Source organism: Lycorma delicatula, chromosome 13 (genome assembly GCF_047948215.1).
Source record: "Lycorma delicatula isolate Av1 chromosome 13, ASM4794821v1, whole genome shotgun sequence".
Classification (NCBI taxonomy): Eukaryota; Metazoa; Arthropoda; class Insecta; order Hemiptera; family Fulgoridae; genus Lycorma; species Lycorma delicatula.
Window position 1 is genome coordinate 38140876 of NC_134467.1, and position 24000 is coordinate 38164875.

The window sequence follows — 24000 nt, forward strand, 5'->3', positions numbered from 1 at the left end:
CTAATGCCCGGGCAAAAAGCCACTGATCGACATGACATTGTTGCTCGTGTATTTCGTTTAAAGGTTCACCGCGAGCGAAGCCGCGGGTAAAAGTAAAAGCTAGTATTACCATAAAATAGTGTGTATATTATGTTATGAAATTTTACGTTTTCATATACCATTCTTAAAATGTATTTAATAATTAGAAATAAAAGAAATTGTATGTTTTTTTTTTACAGAGGTATCAATATGTTAACAACAACTGATATTGATGTATCAATAACATTATTTAATATTCTTATTAATAAATGGTACAGATTAACAATGTTAGTTTTGATTGTTTTAAATTTTGGACTATTATTACCAGATTTAATGATAACATGTTCTTATAATTATTCTAAATTAGCCGGTAAAATTTTTCCATTTTGGATTAAAAAAGAAGTAACATTTACTGGAACGCAAGCAATATGTATTGTTATTTCTGGTAAGTAAATTGTTTTCTTTACATTACTTTGCATGTAATAGCTTTTTTTTTGTCTTCAGTCATTTGACTGGTTTGATGCAGCTCTCCAAGATTCCCTATCTAGTGCTAGTTGTTTCATTTCGGTATACCCCCTAGATCCTATATCCCTAACAATTTGTTTTATATATTCCAAACGTGGCCTGCCCACAAGATTTTTTCCTTCTACCTGTCCTTCCAATATTAAAGCGACTATTCCAGGATGCCTTAATATGTGGCCTATAAGTCTGTCTCTTTGTTTAGCTATATTTTCCAAATGCTTCTTTCTTCATCTATTTGCCGCAACACCTCTTCATTTGTCACTTTATCCACCCATCTGATTTTTAACATTCTCCTATAGCACCACATTTCAAAAGCTTCTAATCTTTTCTCCTCAGATACTCCGATCGTCCAAGTTTCACTTCCATATAAAGTGACACTCCAAACATATACGTTCAAAAATCTTTCCCTGACATTTAAATTAATTTTTGATGTAAACAAATTATATTTCTGACTGAAGGCTCATTTTACCTGTGCTGTTCGGCATTTATATTGCTCCTGCGTCGTCCATCTTTAGTAATTCTACTTCCCAAATAACAAAATTCTTCTACCTCCATAATCTTCTCTCTCCTCCTATTTTCACATTCAGTGGTCCATCTTTGTCATTTCTACTACATTTCATTACTTTTGTTTTCTTCTTGTTTATTTTCATGCGGTAGTTCTTGTGTAGGACTTCATCCATGCCATTCATTGTTTCTTCTAAATACTTTTTACTCTCAGCTAGAATTACTATATCATCAGCAAATCGTAGCATCTTTATCTTTTCATGTTATACTGTTACTCCAGATCTATATTGTTCTTTAACATCATTAACTGCTAGTTCTATGTAAAGATTAAAAAGTAACGGGGATAGGGAACATCCTTGTCGGACTCCCTTTCTTATTACGACTTGTTTCTTATGTTCTTCAATTAGTACTGTTGCTGTTTGGTTCCTGTAAATGTTAGCAACGGATCTTCTATCTCTATACTTGAACCCTACATTTTTTAAAATGCTGAACATTTTATTCCTGTCTACGTTATCGAATGCCTTCTCTAGGTCTATAAATGCCAAGTATGTAAGATTTTTTTTAATCTTCCTTCTACTATTAATCTGAGGCCTAAAATTGCTTCCCTTCATGTAATAGCATTTTATCTATATGACAATTGAAGCGCCAATAATTTTCATTAATTTGAATAAAATCGTAAAATATTTCTATATAGAACTTGTTGCAATCAGATAATTCCAAAATACCTGATACATCTCAAAGAGCACCATCCAGGAACTTGAAGAATTTGAAATAAAGAGAAATACCAATTTCCTTTCCTGAGTTGAAGTACGTACAAATAATATATATTATTTGTACGTAGATGGTGATCTCTTTGAGATGGATCACCATCTCAAAGGAATCATCAGATTGCAACAAGATCTATAAAGAAATTTTTTTTACTATTTTATTCAAATTAATAAAATAATAGTTTCAAAGGATGAAAAATAGTGATACACATCTCAGTAAAGTAAAATACCAATTTTGATGAATGTAACATCTTTGGTTCCTAATTTTAATTTCAATTAAAATTTTTGGTTCCTGATTTTTAATTTTCATTAAAAATTTGCTCCTTTTTTCAACCACTTATAGGTAAATTTTATCCTGTAAAATTCGTTAAGTGGTTAAAGCAGTACACTGACTCATTGTTTTCATTGAAAACACTTTGTTTTCATTGAAAACAAAGTGTTTTCAATGAAAACACTTTGTTTTATATGTATAGATACAGTAGTGTTGTTTTGCAAGAGAAGGTATGTAATCTGTTATTTCATTCTATTTGTCTTATAGTTATGATGCATGTAAATCATCTTAGGTATAAAGAGATAGTAGTTGGAGATTTTTCTTTTTTTGAGAGTAATTATGTATATTATGCAGTCAGTTCTGTGTGGTTCAATGGTGGCTCGCATATAGGCACTGTGAAACTGCAGCACCCCCTATTTCGACTTGATATTATTGATAACATTTAATATAATGAGTCATTTTTTCTTTATTTGTTTCTTTATAATTGTACAATATATAATCCTTAAGCTTAATATCAGTAGCCATTTTCCAGTTTATGAAAAGATACAAAAATCTTTATATGGAACTGAGCACTTCACAGTTCCAGCGGCGTGGTGTTTGGCTGTTGTACGCATGTGCACATAGGAAGCTGCACATGAGACTGCAAGGTTGTCGCTCCTGCAGTGCCAACCCTGGCGTGCTGGTGAAAGGTAGTTTTTTTTTACTATGTGCACAAATGGAATGCTCCTTATTCGTTCCCTTTTCTAGTTTAGTTGGTGGAAGGAATATGAAAGCAGTTTAGTTATTTTTTCAGTAGCGATCAGAAGATGGCGGAAAGCAAGGGCTCTCTGATTGCCAAATCTGTCCAAAAACATGCTGGAAGGGCAAAAGAGAAGGTAATTAGTAAAATCTAATTATATATTTGTTTCTGTGTACATAGAAATTTAAATTAAGCACCACTGGACTATAGTGTTTTTAATCTGATATTTTATTAAATTATTATTATCTAATAATACTAAAAAAATATTATCTGTATTGAAATTATATAATTTTTTCGGTTAAACCAAATATCATATTCTTGAATGTGATAAAGTGTAGAATTAGATTAGTATCCTGCTTCCAGCTATTCTATTTGATTCAATTTTTTTTTTGGTTCTTTTATTTTACAAAAAAACTTTAACCATGGCCTTGAAAAGGCCCAGAAAAAAAATTTCTGGAGCATTACCCCCACTAATTTTAGCTATGAGCCAGCACTGTTGAATGATGATCACATTTCTGAGACGGAATATTACTTTTATTTTGGTAAGCTTGGTCAGATTTACTGATATACAGCTATATTAGCTTAGTGAAGAAGGTAATGGGAGACCACTTCCTTCCTCACCTTCTTAATAAGCCTGGTTTTAAGTGCTTATTGTTTCTTAAAAATTGTTATAATACTTTTTAGAGTGATTGGTGTTTTATGTTAGGCCACCAACAACCAGCACGGTTATTACACCTAACAAATGGAACTTGTATTATTTAATGTTAAATTGAATTTATATGATAAGTTATGTATTTAATTAGTAATAAATTTTACTAATAATAATTAATTTTAAATAACTTAAGTAGAATTTAATTATAATAAAGTTGATATGATTAATGCAAAGATATTTGTACACTGTTAAATAAACATCTAATCATGATGTGGTAAAAATTCCTTCATTGTAGACAGCCTTATTTCACGGTAAATAATAATATGATTTATATAATTTACCTAAATTGTTTTCTTCTTTTTATCATCAGGTTCTCCCTGTAAGTTTTTCAAACAGCTTTTTTTCACATTAGTAGCATTTTTATAGGTCTATCTTGTTTTAAATAAAATAAAATAAATTTAAAAGGGTTCACATTCAGAGACAGAAGAACAATTGCTAACATTTACAGGAACCAAACAGCAACAGTAATAATTGAAGAACATAAGAAAGAAGCCGTAATAAGAAAGGGAGTTCGACAAGGCTGTTCCCTATCTCCGTTACTTTTTAATCTTTACATGGAACTAGCAGTTAATGATGTTAAAAAACAATTTAGATTCGGAGTAACAGTACAAGGTGAAAAGATAAAGATGCTACGATTTGCTGATGATATAGTCATTCTAGCCGAGAGTAAAAAGGATTTAGAAGAAACAATGAACGGCATGGATGAAGTCCTATGCAAGAAATACCGCATGAAAATAAACAAGAATAAAACGAAAGTAATGAAATGAAGTAGAAATAACAAAGATGGACCACTGAATGTGAAAATAGGAGGACAAAAGATTATGTAGGTAAAAGAATTTTGTTATTTAGGAAGTAGAATTGCTAAAGATGGACGAAGCAGGAGCATCATAAAATGCCGAATAGCACAGGCGAAACGAGCCTTCAGTCAGAAATATAATTTGTTTATATCAAAAATTAATTTAAATGTCAGGAAAACATTTTTGAAAGTATATGTTTGGAGCATCGCTTTATATGGAAGTGAAACTTGGACGATCTGAGTACCTGAGAGGAAAAGATTAGAAGCTTTTGAAATGCGGTGCTACAGGAGAATGTTAAAAATCAGATGGGTGGATAAAGTGACAAATGAAGAGGTGTTGCGGCAAATAGATAAAGAAAGAAGCATTTGGAAAAATATAGCTAAACGAAGAGACTGACTTATAGGCCACATATTACGGCATCCTGGATTAGTCGCTTTAATATTCGAGGGACAGGTAGAAGGAAAAAATTGCATAGGCAGGTACACATTTGGAATATGTAAAACAAATTGTTAGGGATGTAGGATGAAGGGGGTATACCGAAATGAAACGACCAGCACTAGATAGGGAATCTTGGAGAGCTGCATCAAACCAGTCAAATGACTGAAGTAAAAAAAAAATTTTTTTTTAAAAAATGAAATTATATTAGTAAAACAAAAAAAAATAATACTTTTTCAATTTTTCATACTTTCCCAACTTTAAGAGAAAAAACATAGCAAATGAAAAATAGATTCATTTTAAGAATTACTGTTATTCTATCATACAGTAAACTACTGTGTGAGATTTAATTTTGGTTGAAAAATTTAGAACACAATTTTTATCGTATATACTCATTCTTTACACTAAAGAAATTCCTTGAGATCAGTTTGGAGTAATTACATATGTGTTAATTATATTTTGTATTATTATCTGGTAATGTTTTCTTCTTGTTTTCTCTTTATATTCATTTTTCCCTGGTTTTCTGACCATGAGTGAGTAATTCTCACCATGAGTGAGATTCAGCACATTTTTTACAATTAAATGCTCTTCTTGACACCATGGTATGAAAATATATAACACGTAAAAAAACATTTTCCTACCCAGGACTCCAACTTACCCACCGGGTTGATCTAATCGTGAACGCGTCTTCCAAAATCAACTAATTTGGAAGTTGAAAGTTCCAATGTTCAAGTCCTAGTAAAAGCAGTTATTTTTATACGGATTTGAATACTAGATAATGGATACCGTTGTTCTTTGGTGGTTGGGTTTCAATTAACCACATATCTTAGGAATGGTCAAACTAAGATTGTACAAGACTAAACTTCACTTACACTCATACATATCATCCTCTGAAGTAATACATGAACGGTAATTCCTGGAGGCTAAACAGGAAAAAGAAAGAAGGACTCAAACTCAAAACCTCCAAATAAAAGTTGAAGATGCTACCACCAATACCACCACACAAGCAAAAGGTTGGCAATCAGTAAATGTATTATTATTATTATTGTGATACTTTGTAATTCATTCTGCTGCTACCTTTTCCTAGTTTAGAGGAAAGATCGTTTACTTTGTCCTATGTAATGTACTAGAAATTGATTGTATTTCAATTTTTTAATATCCAGTTTGTTAAACTTATCCATTTTAGTCAAATTATATTCGCAGTGGTGAATAAAACAAATATTAACTTAGAAAACTGGTAAAAAAAGAAAAAAAAGAAGAGACGCTAAAAAAAAGAATAATTTTATTTTAATTAATGTATTATTCATTAATCCAGTGATCTTATATATATAAATAATGGATATATTTTTAATTTTAAAATCTTAACAAGGGTCTATCTCCTTTTTTGGTAAAATTTATTAATTTTATTTGTGATAAATAATTTTTTTCCATGCAGGATTTTTGACAATGCCAGTAGCTACATTGATGTCATTGGAAGATCTGGTGGAATTAATTACAGCTGGTTCATTATTTTGTAATTATATTGACATTATATATAATATATATAAAAATTATCAACCGATCTATTATTGTAAAGATACAGGTAAATATTAAATAATTTTTTATCAAAAAAAAAGCCAGGTTATTTCTTAATTTTAGTTAATTCAGGACATTATTTACTTTTAAATTCTACAATCAACTTTTATAAGTACAATTATCCATATAACTAACAAACTTACAAGCATTCAGAAAAATCATAAAAATAACTAGAGAAGAAGAAATGCAAAAAAGTGGAAGAATCATATATAAATAATATCAGATTACAATTAAAATTAAAAATAACAGAAAAATATCCTAGAGTATGAAAGTATACGGCAACTTGATGCAATCTTAGTAAGTTAGGTATTTAGCAATAAACATCAGGAATTAAACTGTGGCTATTTTATGGTCATTTGAATAGGTGCTCACAAACGCCTTTAAAAACATTATAACAATTTATAGATCTACAATAAAACATGATTAATTATATTAAATGGTTCAAATCTTGAGATATTATAAAGGGGTCAGTCTTTTTACATAATCACAGGGTATCATTTTATGTTATAATTGAAATCCTTCATCAAGACGGTAGAGTTTCTATAATGAAAGAAGAGAAACAAAGTATGGTAATCTGAACTTTCAAGAAAGATTGGTAAGAAACCCAAATTCATCGACCATAGATATTTTTGATAATAATGAACATCACCAACTCAAAAGATTAAAAATTCTAAATCATGTGTATTGCTTTAGCTAAACTTTTTTATACATAAAGCAGCAAATCTATTTATGAAAGGATTTATTAATTTATAATGTTATGTTGGCTATAATGTTGTGATTTTCTTTGACATGGTGTAGTTATTAAAGAAAATTATTTCTAAATAACATGTAGCACCAATAACTACTATTCTTTTAAGCTTTTTAGGCCTATAAAACTACAAAATAAAATATTAAATTGTACAAAAAAAATATATAAATAAATAAAATACTAAAGAAACGTGAGTGTTTCTAAAAGCAAAAGCCTTCAGTCAGAAATATAATTTGTTTACATCAAAAATTAATTTAAATGTCAAGTAAAAGTTTTTGAAAGTATATGTTTGGAGTGTCACTTTATATGGAAGTGAAACTTGGACGATCGGAGTATCTGAGAAGAAAAGATTAGAAGCTTTTGAAATGTAGTGCTATAGGAGAATGTTAAAAATCAGATGGGTGGATAAAGTGACAAATGAAGAGGTGTTGCGGCAAATAGATGAAGAAAGAAGCATTTGGAAAAAAATAGCTAAACAAAGAGACAGACTTATAGGCCACATATTAAGGCATCCTGGAATAGTCGCTTTAATATTGGAAGGACAGGTAGAAGGAAAAAACTGTGTAGGCAGGCCACGTTTGGAATATGTAAAACAAATTGTTAGGGATGTAGGATGCAGGGGGTATACCGAAATGAAACGACTAGCACTAGATAAGGAATCTTTGAGAGCTGTATCAAACCAGTCAAATGACTGAAGACAAAAAAAAAATATATATATATATATAACAATTTTTAAAATACCACAAATTAAATGCACTAAATGGTAAAAAAATAATTTTAGGATGGTATCTCAGAATGGATTTGACAAGCTTTGATGGTGATATACAAAATTATCTAAAAGTCATGGCTTCAAATTTAAAATCTGATGTTTTACCAATTTTTTTATATGTGTGATGAATGGCCTATAGAGTAGGGTGCAAAGATTTTTAATTTGACATGAGGAAAATATTTTTTATTTTTTGTGTGTTTAATTTAACAATGGTGTTTTAAAAATATTTTTAAACATTTTTTTAAATTTTCTACCTTAAAGTCTTCATAAGTTTATACTTTACAACTGCGCTAACACACAGGTTTAAGCGTATTTAGCGAAAGATCGGATAGGTACGACTTAAGGTGGGTGAGTGCAATCAAAACATAGATCTAAACTATTTAATTTCCGTTCCGAATAACCAAGATCCGGTCGATCAAGATAGTACCCGATGTGTTAAACAGTTAGCTCTCGATCTGCTGATACATATGCCGTTTGAATTATGAAAATCGGACTAGTGGTTGCCGAGATATTACGGTGGCGCCCCATCGCACCTATTCCCTAATTTACGAACGACGCCCTGGGGACACTTGAAAATATTATCATCCGAAGAGTGTATGACTGGGAGCGAAAAGAGTATCGTCACGGGTAGTCGAAAATTTTTTTCAGAGAGCTAGGACCTACCGTTTTCGAGATATTTGCGATTGTCGTCCTAAAACTTTTTGTCGCTATTGTACAAAATTTCTAGTAGCAACTGTATACCCTAATTTATATCTCATTTGTTTATAAATCTAATAGCGTGTTATCATTTAGCTCTAGTCGGTTGCTGTAGTAGGTAAGTGACCCTACATTTTGAAAAATTATGTATTTCAAACGTAGATCCAAACTTACCAAAACAGGCTAGGTTATTTTCCACTTAGAAAATTTGCATGTAAACGAAGTTGCATAAGTTCAAGGGAAATTTTTTTAACTTAGCAACTTAGGGGGCATCAACTAGAAAATGTTGCTAAAATGTGTTGTCATCAGCAGCAAACCTGTATGCAAAATTTCAGAGTGAATGGATAAGTTGAAGTGCTTCAAAATTTGACTGAAATGTTCCATACCATCAATTTCACATACATAGTACAACTCGATCCAAGAGCGAGTTAATTTAAGAATGTTAAAAAAAGTGAACAATTTATGTGTTATGTTAATATGGTTTCTGTAATTTAATATTTTCATGTACTACAGTAAACACTTTCTGTAAGTTCAAGGTCACAGTTCATTAGTAACTGTGGCTAGCAATAATTTACATTAGTTCCAAAACAAAACTGGAATGGACTTCCATTGAATCCAATTTAATAATTTAATTTTTTATTACTGTACCTTTAAGGAATAAAACTTCTTTATTTTTTCTAAAACACTGAAGGTAATTTGCCCTTAATTGTTATGAATTATTCCCCATGTAAATTTCAAAATATTAGTAAAAACTAAGAAAATATTTTATTTTTTTTATTTAAAGGAAGTGGTATTGAAGATGCAAAATACGAGATGTTAACAACCATACAAGATGATGAATGTGATTTTGAAACTGGTCATTTAAGCGAGGATTCTGGACACAGTAGCGATACTGATATTGATGCTGTAGTTGCTGAATTTAAGGAGAAAATAAAGGTAAATACAAAAACTTTTACCGACTCGGTTATCAATAATAATTTTATTTTATAAGTAACTAAAAAATTTTAATTTAGGGTGTTCTTAGGAGGCTGTTATAATTTTTTATGAAAAATAAGAAAAAAGATATTTTGATTATAATCCCCTTAAGGAGTTAAAGAAAAAAACAGTTTGAAAAGGGGTACAGATATCAAAACAGATGTAAGCTTGAAACTTATTGTATTCCATTGTTTCCACAGGTAGTAAGCTACTGTTGAGAAAAGGGATTTTTTTTCTTTTTCACTCCTAACAAAGAGAAAAGTTGTACAAACTGATGTTATACCTCACTCCGTTTGAGACATAAATTTTTAAAACATATTTACTCCAATATTATTCAAATTAGTAATTACTGCGTATTGAGTAATCTATTTTCAAAACAAGTTTATAGAAAGAATTAAATAAAATTTGATTTACTAATATTTATATATCTTCTGAAATCTTTATTATAGAAAGTTGAAATTATCACAGATAACTCCAATATTCTTTGAAAACACATTTTAGTATTTCCTTTAAACTGTCCCAAAAAGAATGATGTTGAATTAAATAATGACTTTTATTGTTGCTTAAATCAACAGTGAGGTGCTGAGATCCGTTAATGTTTTGCAATCGAGAAAAGCACAAAGCAATCAAAATTGGTGGCTGTGATGGATTTCATAGTTGCTACATATTTGCCAATCCATTTATTACAGAATCTTATTTTAAATTCATCAAAATTAACTCTGAAATTGTTTCTTTGGCTGTGAAATTAATTCTTATAAAACCTAAATAAAAAAAATTAGGTCTTATTTTTAAATCAAAAATTGTAACGATATGAATGGACTCCAGTGAATATTTTTAATACATTATATACAAATTGTAATCTCAACAAAGAAGAATAGTATAGAATTTGAGTGATATCTATTTCAGGATTTCCTTTTAAACTATCTTTTAAGGTGAAACTGGAAAGGATTTCTTATTTTTGGTTTATATACCAAAAGTTTTTGGAAAAATTTAAGAAAAGCTTTATATAAATAATAAACTTTAACATCAGATAGATTGATATAAAAGTTTAGTCAGCTAGTCTTTCTTATATTTTTACTGATCAAACTGACTTAATTATACATATTAATTTACTGGAATAAAATATTTTCTTAAACTCCAAAGCAAAGAAAGTAAACTTTAAAAATTCAGTATTTTTCTTTCAATGTAACAAGTATTTCAGTAACCATATTGGTTTGACTATAGACAATTTATTATTAATAAATTATTACTCAAAGTTAATAGAAGACTTGAGAGAAATATGAGAGCTATTCCAAAACTGATTTTTGATTGGCTGTTGAAAAATAACCTGGGTACCGTAGCCATGAAGTATAAATTTAGTAGTAATCCAAAATCTTGTTAAACACCCATTTACCATCTGTTTCATTGAATTCTGGTAAAGTAGTTGATAAAAAATATTACCTTCACTGGTTGTTCAATCAACGGTAAGGTGCTGATGCATTTAGTTTTTGCATTCAAAAAAAACACAGTGCGATCAAAATCCATTGATGATTGTAGTAATTACATTAATATTGACATTTTTATGAAAGATTTTTACTGGAAAATCAGAGAAAGATAAATAAATATGTATGTGAACAAGTAAAATTAAGATAGCCACTATTATACAGAAAAATGATGGCTACATGTTTCAGAAATACATGGGAATTTCATGGAACTTGGTAAAATCAAAAGTTATTGTGAAATGCCAAAGATGCTTCAGAGATCTACCAAAAAACATTCTTTTCTTTGCAAAGAACAGGATGCGTACATGAGGGTTGTTGATTGCAAAATAATTTACAGCCTCTCTCTATAGTGCATTTTACATGATAAATTCAAACGGAAGATTTCCAACTATCCCTTCAGTTTGGACTTTGCACTAATTAGATACTAATATTTCACTTAGAAAAAGATCTAGTTAGCTAATAATGTTTTGGAAACAATGAATATCGATTAATAATTGGGTGATACCCTGGTGACAGAGAATCAACAAAAGCTGACTTGTAGTATGACAAATGCCTGAATGTCAGTGATAACTATGTGGAAAAAGTAACGTATTTATTTGATATATTTTTTGATTTTATTTTTATCAGGCAATTAGAAGTCAATCTTGGAATAGTCATTTCAGTACCTTTAAACAGGTTTTTAATTATCTAAATAGAACAGAATGGTAACATTTATTTTGTATGTTTTTCACAAAAAAATAGATTTATTCCATTGCACATTACTTTTAAGAAAAGAAATATTGATTTTTATTCACATTCTATTTTGTTTTCCGTTATTTGTTATGAGGGTTATTTTTTTTCAAGGTCCAATCGGTCACGAAATAAAAACTCGTGCAAAAATCGGATGAACCTTTGCACATATGTGTTGCGCAGCATCTCTAGTATGCCGCGTCACTTCGTTTAGTTCTGATCACGCAGCTAGCACATAAAGATGCCTACAACAATAGCATCTGCTGTCAAGTGTGAAGTCCACTACCTCAATGAAGGAGAAGATTTTTTTGAGCAAAATTGTCACAGGGGACAAGACATGGGTCCATTTCGAAACTGAAGAAACAAAAGAACAATCCAAACAGTGGATGCATTCTCATTCTCCAAGTAAACCAAAGAAGTTCAAGCGAACCTTCTCCAACAGAAAGTGTATGGCTACTTTGTTCTGGGAGCGGAAGTTAGTTCTCTTGATGGAATTCATAGAATGTGGCACGACCATCACTGCAGCCACATACTGCGTGACTCTTCAACGTCTACAAAGTGCAATTCAGAATAAGCAGAGAGGAATGTTGTCATCAGGCATTGTCTTTCTCCATGACAACGCTCGACTGCACACTGCAGCTGTAACAAAGAAGCTCCTGTAGCGTTTCCATTGGGAACTGTTTGATCACCCACCATACAGCCCGGACTTGGCTCCATACGATTTTCACTTCTTTGCTCACATGAAACGCTGGCTAGGAGGACAACATTTTGGCACAGACATCGAGCTGCAGACCAGCATAGAAAAATGGCTGATAACACAGGCGGCTCCGTTCTATGATGAGGGTATTGGAAAGTTGGTACCATGCTACGACCAATGTCTAAATCGGAGTGGCGACTATGTAGAGAAATAGCGTAACTATGTAAGTACTTGTTACAAATAAAAAAATTTCTATTTTCACTGTGGTTTTAATTTCGTGACCGATCGGACCTTGAAAAAAAATAACCGTCATATAAGGTAAAAACAGTATAAATATAAGTATGAACTTAATCATGTTTAATTTTTCATTAATCAGCACTTAAAGCAAGAGTATTTTCAACAGAAAAAATATTGTTCTTACACAGCACAAAATACTACTATAATTAACATTTTTACTCTGTTACTTTTTTTTTTGTAATTACAGAATATACAAATGAAATTATCTACTTATATATGTGATAAAATAATCTTCTACTTGGGAAAATGCAAAAAGTTCAAGCACATTCAAATAATTCTAATTTATCATGATAAGTTCACAAAAAAGAAATAGATATGGTTCAAGAGTACCACCAAATATTTCAGAGAATCACGTTCATGTACAGTGGATTTATGTATAGATTTTCTACAGCACTAATTCTGATTCTTATGAACATGCCCAAAAAAAAAAAAATAAAAAATATTTTTAAAAATTCCTACGATTCATTCAGTTAAAATACTTCTAATGCAGTAAATTTAATGAAATTTATATTTGTAAATGACAAATATCATATTTTTATATTTTCATATGTTATCACTTTTGGATGTAATTGTACAATATTTGGAGTTTATATCTCTCTAACACTAAAGAAGATTTTTCACACCTTATGAACCGAAAATTTTGACAAAATGAATCCATGAAAACATTTACATATAGATTTTCTGGTTCACCTAAAATAATTTTCTAAATTTAAAAAATAAATTCTTTCATCGTCAAGACATTTCCTACTTGAAAATTTATTATCCAGTGCATTCAACTGTTTATCCCTACAATAATGTTGTTTCAATGTGCCGGGGCTTTATTTAAACATGACAAAATTCTCTTTTCACCAGTTCACGGATCTTACAACCACAGTATATTACATTGTACCTTCCTCTTTGTTGTTATCATCTCAAATGCTGGGAGCTGGGATTAGTGTTGAGCATGTTGACGTACATCCTTGTTCACAATCATACATCCTTCATTAGACAATAATTATTTCTTTAATTTTAAGTACTTTTCATGTCTCCATCATATTTCTATATCTTAAAACTGTACCATAACTTTATATACATATATTTCATATTTTAAAAGTCTTTATTATAACTGTTTTATTTTTTTTTTTAGGTAGCGACTACAATGGCTGATCCAATAATAAGTGAACCGACACTTTACACTGGTCGTAGAGTAACAATATGTCTGACAGCTGCAATAATATTACTAATATTTTGTGGAATTGCAATTAATTATAATTTTCTGATAGTTTTTGTGCTATTCTTTATAGGTAATAATAATTCATTATATGTATTTATTTATTATCTCCAGTTATAGACGGGTCCTGATTAATATAGTAAACTGCATCGTTTACAACCACATGCTTACACTACACTTAGAACATCTCAGGAAATAGCATTAACAGAACTGAAGGGTATAAAATAAAAATGGATGCATATAGCCAAGCCCAGATTTAATATTCCAGTTTCCGTACATATCCTTAGCAAACAAGAGATAAATATTAAAAATTAGAAAACACGACTGTAAAAAAAAAACACTGCTATTTAATAAAGGATAATTAGAGCGTGTGAGCGACAATTTTGTTTATCTATTTTAAACATACATATATAGATTATGACCTATGACACTCCCGGTAACATAAGGATTCCATTGTGAGATCATACATCTAAGTTGGTTCAACTGTTCAACTGCTACATTGGAACAAACTTATATACATACACCTTAAAATGCATTACACTCCTTTTTGGGCAGCCATGTAAAAATATAGGTTGGTTTCACTGAATTCTATTATCATTTGTTAGTTTCTAAAGATCACAGCTTGTAATGTAACTTCAAAAAAAGTACACATCATGGTATAACAACTGCAAATGAAATGATTCTGTGAAATGAATTTTATGTTAAACCTAACTGGGATATAAATCAATAACTTCCAATATGATATTACAATATTTTCCATATTAATTTAATTATTGAATAACCATGTTTATTTATTTAGATTATACTGTCTTGTAAATGGCAAATTCTAAAATATTTTATTACGTGAAAAAGTGATTAAATGGTAATTATATTTGGTGATAAGGAAGTATTAGATCCTGGGGAAGATGGTAAAAAAAACAATATTATGTGGGTAGTATAAGGCTTTCCCCCTTCCGGAGGATTTTGTAACCCACCCAAATGACGGCAACCGTTATAGTGAGTTGTTAAGACTCTGGAATGTAGCAATTTATATACATATATAATAGTCATACATATTTATATATAGTCAAACAATTTTATGTCTGTTCTATTATGACTAATAATAGAAAATATTGGGTTCAAGTTCACCAAATGACATTAAAATATCTCAATCCATTTTAAAATGTATATTTTATTAAAATAAAAAAATGACAGCAGTGGCGCTCACATATAGGCATTGTGGAACTGCAGCACCCCCTATTTCCACTTGATATTATCGATAACGTTTAATATAATGAGTCCTTTTTTCTTTAATTCTTTCATTATGCTTGTACAATATATAATCGTTAAGCTTAATGTCAGTAGCCTACCCCAAGTTTATGAAAAAGATTTTTAAAAAATTATATGGAACTGTGCGCTTCACAGTTCCAGCAGCATGGTGTTTGGTTGTTGTGCACATATGCACATAGGAAGCTGCATGCAAGGCGGCTGTGAAGGAGAGAGAGCACTGTTGCTCCTGCAGTTCCAACCCTGGTGTGCTGGTGAAAGGTAGTTTTTTTTTTACTTTGCGTGTATGGAACGTTCCTTGTTCATTCCTTTTTCTAGTTTAGTCAGTGGAAGGAATATGAAAGCGATTTAGTTGTTTTTTCAGTAGTGAAAAGTGTTTTTATTGAAAATTTTTACATTCTTGTTTTATTCTTTATTTGATGAGGTGTTAAATTTAGAGAAAACATTACTTAAGCAGATTTATTAAGCTTAACCTATAAATGAATAATTTACAAAAGTATTTGAAAATTTATTCCCCAGCTATAAAAAATATAATATTTGATTCAATTTTAATTTTTATTATTAAAATATATATATATATATTTTCCTTTTTCACTTAAGGACAATTAAAATTTAAGTAGATTTTTCTCCTATAATATAGCCCAAAATAGACCCAAAATAAGAACCGACCTTTTTAATTCTATCATAAAAGTTATACTTGACTTTTTAAATATTTTTAAACAATTCTTTTTTTAATTATTTTTTTTGTTAATGATCATCACACTTTACAAATATTTTTTTATTAAATTGTTCTACAGAATAAAGGAGGAATTCCCAAAATCAAAAATTATTTTATTTAAAATTTTGATGCTTAAATCTTATTTTAGTAATCATTATAATCAATAAAAAAACTCCTATTGATACTGGAGGGGCTAGAATTTAAAAAAAAAATTTGGAAAATTTTTTTTACTTTTATTTAAATGTTTATGAAAATAAAATGATTAATGATTCAATTGTAGCCAGAAAGGTCTTGTAGTCATTAAGCTATGTAAGATATTATGACTTGACTGGAGCAGCCGGGAAAGTCATGTAATACTTTACCACCTTTATTTGTTGGCACGGATTTGAATACTAGATCGTGGATACCGGTGTACTTTGGTGGTTGGGTTTTAATTAACCACACATCTCAGGAATGGTCGAACTGAGACTACACTTCATTTATACTCATTCATATCATCCTCATTCATCCTCTGAAGTATTATCTGAAAGGTATTTACCAGAGGCTAAATAGGAAAAAGAAAGAAAGAAAGCATTTTTAATTAATAACTAATATATAATTCAACTAATTGATAAAAAATATTTAATTCAATTCTTAATTTTAATAATTTTTTTCAGTTGCACTAATAATGATGTCAATTATATATTGTCAACCACACAGACAAACTGAACAAAGAATTTCAATTTGTTCATCAATGATTTATTTAACAATTACATCAACATTGCTTTGTAATTTTTCATTGCATATTAGTTTAACAATTACAGTTTGGGTAATTTTCTGTAAGTATTATTTTTACTTTTCTGTATTTTTATTATTATTCATAAAAACAAAAATAGTTTTAGTTTATAACTGAATATTTATAATTTAAAAAGAATTATTTATTATATTTTTATGACAAACTGGACAAAATTTAAAACTTATAAAAACTTTAGTTTAAAAAAATAATTTTTTAATTTGTTTTGAATCAAACAATATAATTTAATAAAATTAACTAATAAAAATACTGTTCTGTAAATTATAAATTCATTACTTTACACTAAGTAAATTGAACAAAATGTTGTATTTACATTTTAAAAAAAATAATAATAAAGGTGCTGAATGGAATGTAGTCAAAGAGATACGTGAACTGTTCCAAAAAAAAAAAGGTTATGAATGTCCGATGAAAAAAAGAAACTTCCCAGTGCAGGAAGATGAGACATATAACAAGATAAATAAAGGTAGAAAAGATGTAAATAAAAGGAAAAAAGAAAAATGCTTGGAAAATTTTATTGGATATATATAAATCCTAACACACAAACTGTTATTGTCTAGAAATATACTTCAAAGTTAAAGCTAAGCAAAAGGATTCACAAAGTTATGAAGATATTTCTAGACTGATATAAGATGAATATCTGATTATTGAATCCTGTGCTAATAAATTATCAGAAAAGATTAGTAGAAAGTACTTACATTCAGAAAAAATATAAATTAAGAAATCTTTCTCGTCTATTCTTATACCAGGAGTTATATAACCCACCAATATAAACGGGGAAAATCAATGAAGCAATTAAAAAACTTCAAAGAAGAACTACCTCAGGTGAAGACTAAACCCATAACATAAAGCCAAAGAATAGCTCATAGTTGTAATGTAGTATATGTTTTGTTTAACGACATCTGGACTTAAAATACAACCTTTCTACTGATTGGAAGACAGGAATTGTGGTGTGCCAACGTAAATCAGAAAAAGAAATGGATATTCTTAATTTATATTACCTTATCTCACTATTTTCATACACTGGAAAGTTGTTGAAATAGACAGTTTATTGTACAGTGAGTTGGTTATTTACTCTTACTAGATAATAATTAGTTTTGGTTTAGACTACAAAAGGGAACGGATGACATACTCCTGAATTCCACAAGATGAGAGGTTATATTTATGACAATGATTGCTATAGAAAAAAATTACCATTTAATACGTCCTTTAGGCTTCAAATATAAAAAAGATCAACAGTAATTACATTCACAACTAATACCAATCTCACACAGAAATGAGGTTTGAAATAACATAACCTTATTCACTGTCACTGCAGACTAACAAAAATAGTTCACCCAAATAAAGAAAACTGTAAAAAAAAATAGTTTATGTTGTTATTAAATTCACAGTGGCGCTCAAAATGATCCAACATTTGTTTTGGCAATAACTGTTTATGTGTTTAATGTTGGCAGAAACGAAAGCAGTTCGTGAAAATTAGTTTCTTCTATTTCCGAGTGTGCTGTTTGTGTATCGTTCGTCAAAAGTAAGACTGACTGTTGAACAGCACATAAGGGCTGTCTTGTTTTTTAATGAAAGAAAAGTATGGTGCTTACACAACGACGGATTTGTGCAGATTTTCAAACTCGGTAGTTGCCCTCATTCAAAACAATTCATAGATTTGACGAAAAATTTAATGATGGTTCAGTATTTGAGAGTAAGCATGAACAGCCTGCCAATCTTCCTTCTACAGAAAATGTCAAAGTTGTCAGAGCAGCGTTGCTGAGGAGCCCGAGCAAATCAACAAGAAAATCAGCAGCACAACTTGGGATTTCTAGGTGATCTGTGCAGTAAATTTTAACAACTTATTTGCAATTGTATTCGTAAAAAATAACAGTGTTGCCTAAAGTAACGGTTGACAACATACATCAAAGAATGGCATTCACTGAATGGGCTAAACATAGACGTATTGTTGAACAGTATTTGGTTTTCAGATGAGGCACATTTTCATCTAGACGGGGTTGTTAATGAACAAAATGTGCCTTTTTGGGCTTCCAAAAATCCACACGTGCTACATGAAAAGGTGCATTATGCTCCAAGAATTACGGTACAAACTGCTATCTCAATTCACTGGGTAATAGGGCCATTCTTTTTTGAACAGTGAACAGTAAATGGTTATCCAAACATGATGCATAATAATTTTTTCCTCAGTTTCTTGCAAAAGGATTTCAAGTAGAAATGAGTGGTTCATGCAGAATGGAGCCAGACTGCACACAGCTAATGTTGCTTTAGACTTTCTGCATGAAACTTTTAACACAAATGTCATTTCAAACCGATTTTCTAATCGTTTTGCGTGTGGACAGAACTGGCCCCCGAATAATCCTGATTTGAATCCATGTGATTATTTTCTTTGGGGATTTCTAAAGGAAAAGATTTTCCCTAAAGATCTTCATATAGTGATGGAACTATGAGTGCTGATCATTGAGGCGTGCAACGAGATAACTGAGAATATGTGTTGTCGAGTTATTAACAACATAGGAGTACGTACGTGTTGAAGAAGTTGCTAGACGTGATGGTGGTCATATTGAACATGTAATAAGCAGAACATAATCTCCAGGTATATAGTAAACATGTTGTATTTTACTTTTCTGTATTGCGATTTAAATAAATATGTTTTAATAAAACCAAATATTGGATCATTTTGTGCACCACTCTGTATATAAATAAAAATCTTCACATCATTGTATTGTTATTATTTCAAATAATAATTATTAATATGTTTCGTAATGGGATCAATCTACAAAAGGAAGATGGATCTACCGACTAATCCCTGACCTTCACAGAAGGCAAACTAAAAATATGGGGAACTGAAGGATGAGTTGTCCCAGTTCCAGGTATTTCAAGGCATACCCGTGTGTGCAGATGCAGATACCCTCCACTGAATGTGATTATTGTGGGAAGGAAGATACTGGAGAACATATGGTGTTCATGTGTGGTCAGTTCATGGAGTACAGTGAAGCATGTTGGAGAAAATTTAGCGTGCTTACTACTGAGAACATTATTGGGACTATGTTGTATACCAAACAATTGTGGTGTTCATAATGTTGGTTAAGATTATCCAAAAAAAGATAACAGAAGAAGTTCAGGGGTGAATAATTCCCTCTTGAGTCTTTTTTGCAGTTTTGTTCATATTAAACAGATTCAGACCAAGGCCGAGGTAAAAAAAGAGAATTTAAGTTAGGTTATAAAAAAAACTGGAGGATCCTTTTAGGTTTGAGGCATGAGGCCAGCAATGGGATGTGCTGGACACAAGACACATGGGATGCTATGATAATATTGTAAGGTAGAACTGACAACCCATGTTATAAAGAAGGATTTACTGGGTAAGAAAACAAGGGTAACTCCTACAACAAGGTCTGTAAATAAAGTAACGAGACTAGTTTTTTTTTTGGCAGCTAAAGTGGCAACACTGTAAATTACTAATAAACATTTGGTTATATGAACAGCTGATTTATATTAGGTAATATTTTTTTGCCATGTAAGACATAAACTTATCGTGAAACGAGTTTTTGTTGTGCGTTACAAAAATGAGTGATACTAATTACGAGCAACATAGTGCAATCAAGTTTTGTATTAAATTTGGTAGCAATGCTACTGAAATGTTTTAAATTGAAAAGGGTGTATGGAGATGAGGCTCTGTCATGAGTCCAAGTTTTTAGCTGGTTTAAAGCATTTTCAGATGGCCAGGAATCAGTAGTGGACAATCCACGCTTTGGAAGACCTTTAACATTAAAAAGTGACAACAATGTTGAGCGAATCAGACTTGATACAGTACGACTGGTGATTAACTGTCAGAATGAATGCAAAACAATTCAGTTTGAACCATATCAGAGTCAAAGACAACTGGCCATCAAAGATAACTGGATGCTACATCATGACAATGCACCTTGCCACATTACATTCTCAATGAGTTTTTGGCAATGAAAAACATTTCTGTAGTTCTTCAACCACCTAATCACCTGACTTGAGTCTCTGCAACTTTTTCCTGTTCTCGACTTTAAAAAAAACACCTCAAAGGATACCATTTTGGAACAGTAGAAAACATTAAAAAAAATTTAACAGACCATCTGAAGGATAATGTGGTTTCTGAGTTCCAACACTGGTACGAAGAGTGGAAAAACCATTTGAAGCGTTGTATGGCTTCCAAGGGAATTATTTTGAAGGTGATAAGAGTCCATTTATAATTGGATTGTAAATAAAAAGTTTTTCTGAACCAGTCCCATTACTTTATTTACAAACTTTGCATATAACCGTAACCACTTATTTTATTTTTATTTTTTGGGTTGTAATAATATTCGGATTAAGAAATTTTCACCTTAATACAGCGGGAATTATGTTGGGAGCACAGGTTTTAAAAGCTTAGTCTCCTGCAGTCAGACCCAGTAATTGGTTTGAGAACGCTGGTCCAAAAAAGATATGGAACACTAATCAGAAATCTGCCCATAAAACATAACAAAACTTAAAACTTATAACCGACATTAAAATAAACCCTTGAAACACGCCCGATATAGAATCATACAGCAGCAAGGGACACTGTCCAGGCTCTGTGATTCGAAGGGAGAAGATACTCCCGCCACTTTTGCATTCTGTTTCACCTTAATACTTTCAGGAGAGTTGTATTTTATTATCTAACAAATTATTTACATAACATATAATGTTGTGATTTGAATAAAATATTTATTTATGTATATTTTTAAATTTTGATTATTAGTTTACTAAACAAGTATAAAGCTTGTATGTAGGAAAATGGAATGTAAATTTTGTAGACTATGAAAAATTCCATGCCTTACCAGGATTTGAACCTGGGACCTTCCAGATGAAAGCCTAAGAATTTTCACTATGTCATGGAGATCAACATTTTAATTTTCATGAAAATTGTTGTAAAATAATAAACTGTTTGGTAATTAAATAGGAATTACTAAAATTTTGGGCTGGCAATTAAGATTAATCAATTGAACTGTTTATGGTATTTTTCTTTATGTGACTTTTAGGGAAAATTTGTAATCCCATAATTTATTTGCTTATACGGATTTAACTGTCAAAGTACTTTTGATTTGTTCGTACAAAGAAGAAATTTCTTGAGCCCTAATGATTTTTTTGGGCATTTATACTTTACATTTGATGAAATATTTAGCTGGAAGACAAATCCAATTTAAGTAATGATATTTTGTATTTTTAAATACGGTAAAATTTTAGTTTATTATTAACAATAACAGTTCTTCTTTGGCTGTAAACTGTTTTTTTTTCTATATTGGAAAACCCAAGTTTTATTTTAAGACCACTAATTTTATTGTACACTATAAAAAAAACTAACTTGTGTAATGTGTTTTGATAACTTTGTAAAATTTAGCAGAATTAATTATTCGAAAAAATAATTACAGTCAATCAAAGATATAAACCTGTTCATGGGATATCGCTTCACGGGATATTACGGGTTTAAAATCATTTATTAAATAAAATATTATAAGAAATAACCATCATAAATGATGATAGAATATTTTATTCCAGTAACTAAAATGTTTAAAGATATTTAACAAATCATATTGAAAAAATTATAAATAAAAATTAAGGTTTTTTCATTTTGAAATTTTTTTTGTTACAGATGGAATCATGTGGTGTTTATATAATCCATTGAGTAATAGTTTTATTAAACAACTGAAACAATTGCTACAACGGAAACGACACTATTTAAATAATTTTAATCATCAGCATTCAACAAGTACATTAACACTAGTTGATACAATTCATATTAGTCGATGAATACAGATATGAAAAAAAAAATAGATATACAGAATGATGCCTATAAACAAACAGGGTGATAATAGTAAAATGCAACCAATCTTCAGGAAATTATTGATAATCTCAAAGTAAAAGTTATTAAATCTTTGTTTTTTTTTGTTTTTTCTTCTGTGCATATATTTTATAAAAATTAAAATACAGAAATCTATTTTAATTCAGAATCTGAATTAAAAGGATTTAATTTACGTAAGTTCTTTAAATGTCATTTTTACTTACACAGTATAAAATTTTGCATAAAAATGATACTGTTACATTATTTTAAACTAATAACTGTTTATTTTTTAATTAGGAAATACATTTACTGCAAGAATAAAGCAAATTAATTGAACTCTTACCATGAATTATATCTGTAATATCCAATTTAGCAATCTGTGATTATTACTATCTGAAACCAATAAGACAACATTTGAACATTCTGAAGTATATGTAAAAAATGTATTATATGAATTTATAGATGCTTGATTTTATACAAATTTTTAAATGAAATTATTTTTTATGAAAAGTTACATTTTACCAGATTTGCTTCTGTCAGTTGCTAGCTATGGAATATTTCAATAATTATTAATGATGCGCTATGAATAAATATTAAAAAAAATAACCTAGACCGACTGATTTAACTAAATTAGAAAGAATTTAATTAAAAATAAATATTGCTAAATAAACGAATTAAGTTGATTTATATATGCCATGACTTGATTAGATCAAGAATATCATTACATAAGATAATTTAACTATGATATTCGCTTAACGTCCAGCCGAGGTGATGTAGACCATAATATTTTAGAGCTCTTCAGACTAGGCAGTTTTGAATTGGTTGGGCCTTATACTTGTACAAATCTATGTTACAAGGGTGAATAGAGATAAATGATCGTTTAAAAACACACAAATGACATGAGATAACTCCATTTAAAATTAATTCTTCTACTTTTTTTAGGTAGTATATAAATCCACGCTATTCACAGTCCTTCAAGAAATCAAAATATTTTTATTTAATTACCAATCAATGATTTTGCTTAATCGGATTAAATAATATTGAGCAATTATTATACTGATCAAAGTATTAATAAAATGATATTTTACAGATTTTATTTTGAATTTATAGACTTTTACATGTCGTGTACAAATATTTTCAAGAGTTTAACAATATTTCCTGAGATTAGGTCATATTATTTGTAAAAACTTTGTACAAACAAGTACATATTTTTATCAATCCCGTCCATTTGTTTGTACAAAATTAGATCTCTATGAATAAATTTACATAAAATTATGAATACTGAAATGTAAAAATGAAATTTGTTATAAAAATAAAGATAATACATTAAATGTAATGTAGTAATTTTAACTGTTAGATTAGTTTATCTATTAAAAATCTAGAATAAATGCTATTTAGTTTAAAAAAATGTGATAATTCTCAAGTTTAATATTTATTTTAAACAAGTTTTAGTT

General features: G+C 29.9%; 1 protein-coding gene across 1 annotated transcript; it reads left to right on the top strand.

Annotated features, from left to right (window-relative positions):
* Window positions 1-224: 224 nt before the first annotated feature.
* On the top strand, window positions 225-23795 carry LOC142333731 (uncharacterized). Its single transcript, XM_075381178.1, has 6 exons — window positions 225-463; window positions 6201-6347; window positions 9338-9489; window positions 13859-14015; window positions 16583-16744; window positions 22358-23795. Exons 1-6 carry the CDS (start codon window positions 229-231, stop codon window positions 22513-22515), a joined length of 1011 nt encoding a protein of 336 aa, XP_075237293.1. The 5' UTR covers window positions 225-228; the 3' UTR covers window positions 22516-23795.
* The last annotated feature ends 205 nt before the right edge of the window (window positions 23796-24000 follow it).

Coding starts and splice junctions, on each gene's coding strand:
- LOC142333731 (XM_075381178.1), top strand. CDS start 229: ATGTTAACAACAACTGATATTGATGTATCAATAACATTATTTAATATT. Junction 464..6,200: donor AATATGTATTGTTATTTCTG/GTAAGTAAATTG, acceptor TTTTCCATGCAG/GATTTTTGACAATGCCAGTA. Junction 14,016..16,582: donor TTTTGTGCTATTCTTTATAG/GTAATAATAATT, acceptor AATTTTTTTCAG/TTGCACTAATAATGATGTCA.